The following is a 10092-nucleotide window of genomic DNA, read 5'->3' as shown; positions in this document are numbered from 1 at the left end:
GTTCCCCATTGCTTGCATTACTGCCTGAGCTCTACCTCCTGTCAGATCAGCAGCAGCGTAATAAATGTAATGTATTTAAATCATTCCAAAACCATCTCTGCCCCCTCACTTCCATCTGGGGAAAAACTGTCTTCCTCAAAACTGGTCCCTGTTGCCAAAAAGGTTTGGGACCACTGTCCTAAGGCATTTCTAGATAAGATGATGACCTGGGGCAAACCACTGCCCTTTCTCACACTTGGACATTTCTAACTGGTATTTTACTTACTTGCTTGATCAGTCTTTTTTCAGAAAGAAATATATGAGATTTTTTTGCTGCATGAAATGAATCAACTTTTCGTAATTTCAGTTGACAAGTGGCACTCCACAGGCTGAATCTGGGCACAGAAGTAGTTTATTAGGTCCTACAGTATTTATTTTTTTAAAAATCTGAATTTAGGTGCCAATGTTAAAAACTCAGACTTCACATGAAAATGCACATAGTCAGGTACCCTCAGAAACTGGACAATCCAGCAAATTTGGGCTCACGTTTCTGTATGGCAGTCACAGGAGGGCAGAGCGGTGACAGCACATTAAGAATGGGCACCGCTCGGCCTGCTTCTCACCTGGCCCCTGTTCCCACAAGAGCCAGACTCTGCACCTCCTGTGACTGCCTAATAGCCAGGCTGCAAGTTAACTCCCTGATGAGAAATATTGCCAACAGTAAGGTAAGTATTTGTTAGAGAGGAGGAGGAAGAAATGCAAGCAAAATATCATTTTCTAAAGAAAAAATAAATCCCATCCTAGTCTCTTGTATGAAATTCCTGAAGTCTCAGAACAGAAAACATCATATTTCCATGTTGTTTTCTCCCCAAAAAATACTCCTTTCATTAAGTCATCTACAGACTTTACCACATACAACAATTCTATCTGTAGCTTGACAACATGATCTGTTTTGAAAAGCTGATCAGCAACGGGCCTAGAATCCAGTGGAAAACAGAATTAACCAACACATTAGCTTGGAGCTACTACCCCACACCATTCCAGCCCAAATCAACACTTACTAAAGCATATAGCATCTCTGAATCTTTGATTTCTTCTTTTCCTAAAGGGTCATGTGGACAATAGGGATACTTTGTCAAAAAAAAAAAAAAATGTGGGGAGGGAGGGGTAAATGAAGAAAACACAGTGTCTACATTGATGCAGGTCTGTATTTCACTTTAAGTTGTAGGCTGAACCACACAGAGTTTGAGGCTTCCATGTAATTTGATGTTTTCCAATAAAGAAATGCCACTCTTGATCACGAGAACCATAGCTCCCCTTCACCTACCACCTTCTAAACATGTTTACAAAGCTTTAAAAAGAAGATAAGACTTGCTCCTAACCCAATCCATCATGTATATCCCTGAAAACAAATTTAGGTTGGAGAAGGCAATGGCACCCCACTCCAGTACTCTTGCCTGGAGAATCCCGTGGACGGAGGAACCTGGTGGGCTGCAGTCCATGGGGTCGCTAAGAGTCGGACACGACTGAGCGACTTCACTTTCACTTTTTACTTTCATGCATTGGAGAAGGAAATGGCAACCCACTCCAGTGTTCTTGCCTGGAGAATCCCAGGGACAGGGGAGCCTGGTGGGCTGCCGTCTATGGGGTCGCACAGAGTTGGACACGACTGAAGTGACTTAGCAGCAGCAGCAGCAGAATTCAGGACCAAAGCAGATTTGAGAACACATCTTAAAATTCCTCTATGCTTCAAAGGAGCAAAAAACTGAACTAGAAACATAGACCCAATATATGAACTCCTGAGGAAAAAAAACAAAAACAACAACAAAAACAGAATTTTTAATACTGGTATTGACACGTCAGCCAAGCAGTCTGCTCTGTAACGATGAATATTTCTTAGAAGCAGAGATAGCTTGTAAGTGATTAGTAAACAGAAATTGGAAGATGGTAGACTATAAAAGTCATGTTGGGGTGTGTGTTATTTGAAATGTGTTTTGAAACAATTGGGGTAAACTTTCTTGCAATTTAATAGAAAACTAAAGCAGTATGTGAAGATCTCAAACAAAAAATAATTTTTTAATCCAACGGAAGCATAAAAAGTGATTTATTTAGTGGCTTCAAAATTGCTAAAATTTGCCCTATGTTAATTAAACTCTGAAAATCTGAGAGTTCAAATGAAGACACTACAAAAATACTGCTTCCCACACTCCCACCAATCTTAAGGAGACTGATGCAGAAGTCTAAACCACAATCAGATCTTTACTTCTGACCTAAGTGGTCTGTTAAAGAGCAAATGCCAGACGTCCCCCGTCGTCCAGTGGTTGAGAGTCCACCTGCCAATGCTGGAGTCCATATGCCCAGGGGCAGCTGACCAGTTCACCACAACTGCTGAGTCCATGAGCCGCAACTGCTGGATGGGCACTAGAGCCTGTGCTCTAGCAACCAGAGAAGCCCCTGCGACGAGAAGCCCCGGCCACCACAACAAAGAGCAGGCTCCACTCACCGCAGCTAGAGAAAGACCAAGTATAGCAATGAAGACCCAGTGCAGTAAAAAATAAAAATAAATGATAATAATTTTTTAAAGTAAATGTGGTTAAAAATTTACATCTTGGAGAAGAAAGATGGAGGAACCCCATGGCTTAAGGCAGCAAAGGACTGACGGGTTGTGATGCTGCCTACAAATGTGAGTGCAAGTTTAACTGATAGTTACAGGATAGTTACTATTTCTGTTAGTGCTCTGGTTACAAGGTTCCTTAAGATTAGAGTCGTCTGCCCCACCTTTATTTTTCCCTTTCACTCCCTATTTTTCAAATGTGATTTTGCAGAAGGTGAGGCATTTCAGGAACGCATATACGGAATTAAAGCTGCAGTTATTATACTACAATCTTGGTCTGTTCATAAATCAACATGCAATTTTATAAAGCATAGTGGCCATGGCTGTCTGTAGTCTGGTGCACTCTGTAGCTGGTAACTTGGAGTCAGTGAGTGAAAGTCAGAATGTGGGAGTGGATAGCCTGTCCCTTCTCAAGGGGACCTTCCAGACCCAGGAATCAAACTGGGGTCTTCTGCATTGCAGGTGGATTCTTTACCAACTGAGCTATCAGGGAAGCCCTAGTAACTTGGAAGTGTGGTTCTTAAATGAAGGATTTGTTAGGATTTTGTTTTAATGCTTTTTAACATTCTGCTACTGCTAAAAATGCAATTCTAAAGACTAAGCCAAAACACACCTCAAAATATTTATGCCATATAACATTAATTACCAAGAGAAGAATCTAAAATATACACACTAAAAGTACAACCATGTGAAAAATCCAAGCAGGTGGGAGGTAATAAGTAAAAACAAAAACTGTGCTTGACTAGTGGTGACTTCAAGAATAAAATACCTTATTTCCTCTATTAGCTTTTTTAATGAAGCAAATGCTTTTTGTTTGTTTTGCCTGAATTAATCATCACTTGATGAAAGTCTGTAAAGAAACATTTTATATCCACAAAGCGACAGATTAACAAATGTGGACAAACATCCCAGCAACATGACTATTTTTCAAGATAAACGTTTTAACATTAAGAGGCTAGGCACAGAAGTTGGAGTCAAGAGTTGGCTGAACCCTTCAGAATGTTATTTGAGTTAGTTTTTGAATAACCAACCTTAAGATGAGCCTTTCCTTTCAAACGATAGACTAGAAATGAATTTGAGGTCTTCAAAGAATGGGGCATCAGGCTGGGATCCTGATGACAGACATCTCTGGTTGGAAGCCATCGCTGTGAAACATGGTGCTTTCCCTGCCTGTGAAGCACCTGTCAGTTTTTACAGGATGGAATCACTGTACTTTGGAGTCAAAGTCACTTGACTTTGTCTCAACCACTGAGGATGAAGAAGCAAGGGCATAATGAGGTTCCTGGCAGAATGCAGCCTTGTGTTTTGGAATAAACACTCCCACAAATTATTCCCATATCAAAGTTACCAAGCAGCTAATCGATGTGAAAGTTTTCTAGCAAACAAAACACATGTATATCTAGAAAACTTTTTACATAAAAAACATGTACATCTCACATAGCACAGTCATTTTTTAAAAAGAAGACATTAATAGAGTGAAATAGAAAAAGAACCAATGAGAGGGAAGGCTGATTTAGCAGATACCAGTTTATTCGACATAGTGCATGATCCAAAGCATGGGATACTCCACAGACAACAGGATTTCCTACTTCCCTATTACAAAATACTGGATACCTTGAATATAGTTGATTCAAGGCTCCTGCTCCTTTTCTCCTACATCTAGAATTAAACAAGTTTCTCTGTGTGGCATACAGTTCACATTCACCGAAGGCTTTGGGGAGAGGGGGAAAATAGGGCTTACAGCTGCCCCCCAAACCAAAGGCACTTAATGTTAAAAGATAAAGCACAGTAGAGTCACCCCACAGACATTCTTGCGTGTTCCGATGGCTGAACTTGAGTGTGCCATCGCTGGCCCAAGTGGGATTCGTCATAACAATGTAAAGACACTGATTTCCTTGAAAAAGCAAAGTGCAGTATGAATATAAAGACTCATCCCCACCACCCCACCCCATTCTTTTCTGAAAATAATACATAAGAGAACAACTATTTTACATGATTAGTATCACCCAAGGTTCACACATGGGGAAAATATAGCTAAAAAATCATCTGTCATAAATTCTCACTATGAAATCACAATAGAATCTGATATATCCAGAGGATCTGCGAGTCGACAGTGAGCCTCAGACATCACGCTGTGCATCCCCTCACTGGACAGATGAACTCACTGAGGCCCAGGAAGGTCAAGAGTGGGACCCTGGGGTCTATCCAAATGGGCAGACCCTAGGTAGAACACAGGCCTCCTGAAGCCTAGCTCAGGATGCCCACCACCTCCTTCCTCTTTAAAACACTCTCAAAAGTAAAACATGAAACACATCACACAATAAAGCGCACATGCTGATGCAGCTCAGCAATTTGGTCTTGCCATATGGTTCCTTTGGCCACTGGGCAGGTATGTAACCCACCTTGGGGTGGGAATTCTTCACAGCAGGTTGTTCAGCCTTCTGAGGGAAGCCGCGTGCAGAGTAGACACGACTTCTCGGGTTCGGGAAGGCTCTTTTTGGCTCTTAGCCTGTGGTGGGCAGGTGGTCAGCTGCACAACGGAATCCCAGATTCGAAGCAGAGCTGTCGGGTGTGTTCTGGCTTCGAGCAGCACAGCGATACCTGTAGCAATAGGACTTTGCAGAGAGAACCAGACAGGTGAGTGCTCTTGGACTCTCGATTGAGGGCTCTCAACTGTCAGATTCATGTGGTAACCAAGTACCAGCTATGGAGAGTTATGCCAACTTGTAAACAGTGCCTCCCCTATAGGCACCCACCCCATGCACATGGAATATGTAGGTTTCAAAACAGGTACCACATTTAGAGCTCACCAATGTCCTTTACATTATAAACTTGACACAAATATAATACAAAGATGTTGCTGTCAACATTACTTAGAATAGTCAAAAACCATGAAACAAGTACTGGTTACTTAAGTTGTGGCACATCCAGAAGTTGGACTAGTAAGTAGCCACTCAAAGGCATGTTTGCATGGAACACTTAATGACACAGGAACGTCTCAGGATACAATGTTACATGAAAAAGTTAGGATACAAAACCTTATATGTAGTGTGATCTCAATCTAGATCATCATGTATGCCAAAGAAAAACAGACTGAAAGATTCAAAATGCACCAGAATCTGAATGGTGTCTGTGTGAGTCACTCAGTCGTGTCTGACTCTGTGAGACTCTGTGGACTGTAGCCTGCCAGGCTTCTCTGTCCATGGGATTCTCTAGGCAAGAATACTGGAGTGGGTTATCATTTCCTTCTTCAGGGGTTCTTCTCAACCCAGGAATTGAACCTGGGTCTCCTGCCTTGCAGGCAGGTTCTTTACTGACTGAGCAATGAGGGAAGCCCTCAGGCAGTGGAGTTTTAAATTTCTGATAATAAGTATTACTTTTGTAATTTGAAAAGTTATCTTTACATTTAGAATAATATTTGCCATGAAACCAAGTAATAAAGCTAAATGGCAATTGAGACAATATTAAGAACAACATTAAGATACTACTTAATATACAGCAAGTTGGCAAAAATTAAATTGCAAACCCAGGCCAATCAAGAGTAGGAAACGCTGTGAAAAACACTTTTTTCTTAATACATTGCTTTTGGTGTTTAAATCACAATAACTCATAAAGCTATATATTTTTGTGTGGGGGATTTGTTTTGTATTGTTTTATAAGTGCAGACTATTATATATATATATATATATATATATATATATATATATATATACACACACACATACACACACACACACACACAAACACATACAGACATCAAGTTCTCCAAGCACAGTTCAAGGTACCTTCATCACATATCTTTAATTCACATTTGATTATAATAGCACAGAGGAACTAAATGAGTTACCCTAGATGACACATTTGTTCAAAGAAGTAGAATTCAAACCCAGATCTAACTGTGGTGTACTTGCTTCCCTAGCAAGATGGAAATGTATCACATCTCATGCTTCTTTCCCACCCCTGATAAATTCTCCTGCATGTGCACACATACTCACAAATAAGAAAGCCTAATATATTCCTGGCCACCTATTAGATATTCAGTGAATAACCACAAAATGAGTTGATTTAAACACTTCAAAAGCTTCCATCTTCCAAAAATAACCATGCAAGGAACTCTTAGGTCCGAAGATTATGCTTTAATCCAAAATAACAGAGAATAAAAATAAACTAGGTACCCAATGTTTGAAAAGCATCAACTCCGAGTGAACCCTGTGAAATTAAAGTCCCTGCTGCTGGTTAAAGAAACTGAGCAAAGAATCATTTAGTGTATACTCTGGAACTCATGAAGGAGAGATAATTTGTGGAGGGGAAAATAGGTCAGCATGACAGAAGTGGTTCCCCCTCCTTAATTCTTATTATTCTCATTTCTCTCACAAAAGTTGAATGTTTCTAATCTTCATAAAAATTATCTCTAAAAGCTGACAAAGAAATTGGAGCACTTCTCTGGAGCACTTCTACCATAGAAAGAAAGAAAAAAAAAAAGACATGCTTTTCTTTTATAGATAGTGAAACAATAGCAACCAATTTTCTCATTTTCCCCACCACCAGCGAGGAATATAACACTATTATCAATATTCAGGCAGGCAGAAGGACAATGAATAAAAAGTATGCTTGAAATAATGAAAAAATTGATGGCATCTGTTACAACCTGTGACTGGGATGCAATGGAGGCTCCCAATTGACTAGAGGTGACCATGCAGGAAGACACAGCAGAAGCTCTGGTATATGCAGGGCTTACTCTTTGGGCTGCTGTGAAGTAAAAGCTTTGGGATTTCTAGAATCAAGATCCTATGGATAATGCAGGGCCCCATGCTACCACTGTCTGTGGTGGATTCCATACTGAAGCAAGAAGGCAGCTCAGGGGGAGGCAGTCACATTCCAAAACTGTACCACACATGACAAAAAAAAACCAGTCAAGTGTCTCCTGAGCCTTCAGCATACACTGTCTGGCTGGAGCTCACAAGATGGTTGAGGAAACAATGATTACACATCAAAAAGACAAAACAGGCTGGGGTTAAAAGAATCTGGGGCTATTACTAACTCAGGGGAAGAAATGGTCGCTTGTGGATGTCTATGTTTTTAGGAATGATTTTTGGAAGGCAGAACTCGGTCAGAGTGGGACTTATCTGAGGTCTTCTGACCTGGGCTTCCCAAGTGGCTCAGTGATAAAGGACCTGTCTGCCAATGCAGGAGAGGCAGGTTCGATCCTGAGTCAGGAAGATCCCTTGGAGAAGGAAATGGCAATTCACTCCAGTATTCTTGCCTTATAAATCCCATGGACAGAGGAGCCTGGCAGGCTATAGTCCATGGGTTGCAAAAGAGTTGGACACGACTTAGTGACTAAATAATAACAACTTCTGACTTGAGGATATAGAAGAATACCTGGAGAACTCATTTAAATATCTGTTTCCAGGTCACAAACACAGAGATTCCAATTCAGTAAGACTGGTCTGGTGTCCAGGAATCTGCATTTCTAACCAGCCTGTAGGTGCTGTTCATGCTATCGGCCCATGAGCTACAGATTAAGTAGCACTGATCTATAGGACTTAGAAAGGAGGAAAGAAGGTATGTTAAGTGGAGAAAACAATGATGTCAGAGGCATGAAAATGGAAAAATTCAGGTAAGTGAAGAGAACAGCAAAGCCATAGGCTGATGGCATCAGAGCACAGTTTATTTATTCATTAAATATTTGACAGTTTACCACATGCTAGATGCTATTATAGGCAAGAGGGATACAATGCAAAACAAGACAGTTCAGTTCAGTTCAGTCGCTCAGTTGTTGTCTGACTCTTTAAAACCTCATGGACTACAGGACGCCAGGCTTCCCTGTTCATCGCCAACTCCTGGAGTTTACTTAAACTCATGTCTATCAAGTTGGTGATGCCATACAACCATCTCATCCCCTGTTGTCCCCTTCCCCTCCTGCCTTCAATCTTTCCCAGCATCAGGGTCTTTTCAAATGAGTTAGCTCTTTGCATCAGGTGGCCAAAGTATTGGAGTTTCAGCTTTAACATCAGTCCTTCCAATGAACACTCAGGACTGATCTCTTTTAGGATGGACTGGTTGGATCTCCTTGCAGTCCAAGGGACTCTCAAGAGTTTTCTCCAACACCACAGTTCAAAAGCATCAATTCTTTGGTACTCATTCTAGTCCAACTCTCACATCTGTACATGACTACTGGAAAAACCATAGCCTTGACTAGACGGACATTTGTAGGCAAAGTAATGTCTCTGCTTTTTAATATGCTGTCTAGGTTGGTCAAAACTTTCCTTCCAAGGAGTAAGCGTCTTTTAATCTCATGGCTCCAGTTCTAACTGTTGCTTCCTGACCTGCATACTGGTTTCTCAAGAGGCAGGTCAGGTGGTCTGGTATTCCCATCTCTCTTAGAATTTTTCACAGTTGATTGTGATCCACATAGTCAAAGGCTTTGGCATAGTCAATAAAGCAGAAATAGATGTTTTCTGGAACTCTCCTGCTTTTTTGATGATCCAGCAGATGTTGGCAATTTGATCTCTGGTTCCTCTGCTTTTTCTAAATCCAGCTTGGACATATGGAAGTTCACGGTTCATGTACTGTTCAAGCCTGGCTTGGAGAATTTTGAGCATTACTTTACTAGCATGGGAGATGAGTGCAATTGTGTGGTAGTTTGAGCATTCTTTGGCATTGCCTTTCCTAGGGACTGGAATGAAAACTGACCTTTTCTAGTCCTGTGGCCATGCTGAGTTTTCCAGATTTGCTGGCATATTGAGGGCAACACTTTCACAGCATCATCTTTTAGGATCTGAAATAGCTCAACTGGAATTCCATCACCTCCACTTTGTTCATAGTGATGCTTCCTAAGGCCTACTTGACTTCACATTCCAGGATGTCTGGCTCTAGGTGAATGATCATACCATTGTGGTTATCTGGGTCATGAAGATCTTTTTTGTATAGTTTTTCTGTGTATTCTTGCCACCTCTTCTTAATATCTTCTGCTTCTGTTAGGTCCCTACCATTTCTGTCCTTTATTGAGCCCATCTCTGCATGAAATGTTCCCCTAGTATCTCTAATTTTCTTGAAGAGATCTGTAGTCTTTTCCGTTCTATTGTTTTCCTCTATTTCTTTGCACTGATCACTGAGGAAGGCTTTCTTATCTCTCCTTGCTATTCTTTGGAACTCGGCATTCAGATGCTTATATCTTTCCTTTTCTCCTTTGCTTTGGCTTCTCTTCTTTTCACAGCTATTTGTAAGGCCTCTTCAGACAACCATTTTGCTTTTTTGCATTTCTTTTTCTTGGGGATGGTCTTGCTCCCTGTCTCCTGTACAATGTCATGAATCTCTGTCCATTGTTCTTCAGGCACTCTGTCTATCAGATCTAGTCCCTTGAATCTATTTCTCACTTCCACTGTATAACTGTTAGGGATATGATTTAGGTCATACCTGAATGGTCTAGTGGTTTTCCCTACTTTCTTCAATTTAAGTCTGAATTTGGCAATAAGGAGTTCATGATCTGAGCCACG

The 10092-nt window shown here is 41.0% G+C and overlaps 1 protein-coding gene across 2 annotated transcripts in view; it reads right to left on the bottom strand.

The window, feature by feature from the left end:
- Positions 1-4102: 4102 nt before the first annotated feature.
- SUMF1 (sulfatase modifying factor 1) overlaps positions 4103-10092 on the bottom strand; it is a 93433-nt gene continuing 87443 nt past the window's right edge. For both annotated transcript variants that reach the window (XM_005222667.5, NM_001076076.1), the window contains one exon: positions 4103-5208. In XM_005222667.5, coding sequence (XP_005222724.1) covers positions 5098-5208 — 111 coding nt within the window. In that variant the 3' untranslated portion in view covers positions 4103-5097. The remainder of the gene's footprint in view (positions 5209-10092) is intronic.

The sequence above is a fragment of the Bos taurus genome, chromosome 22 (assembly GCF_002263795.3).
Source record: "Bos taurus isolate L1 Dominette 01449 registration number 42190680 breed Hereford chromosome 22, ARS-UCD2.0, whole genome shotgun sequence".
Classification (NCBI taxonomy): domain Eukaryota; kingdom Metazoa; phylum Chordata; class Mammalia; order Artiodactyla; family Bovidae; genus Bos; species Bos taurus.
The sequence above is the reverse complement of the archived record's forward strand: the minus strand, read 5'-3'. Positions and strand labels throughout refer to the sequence as shown.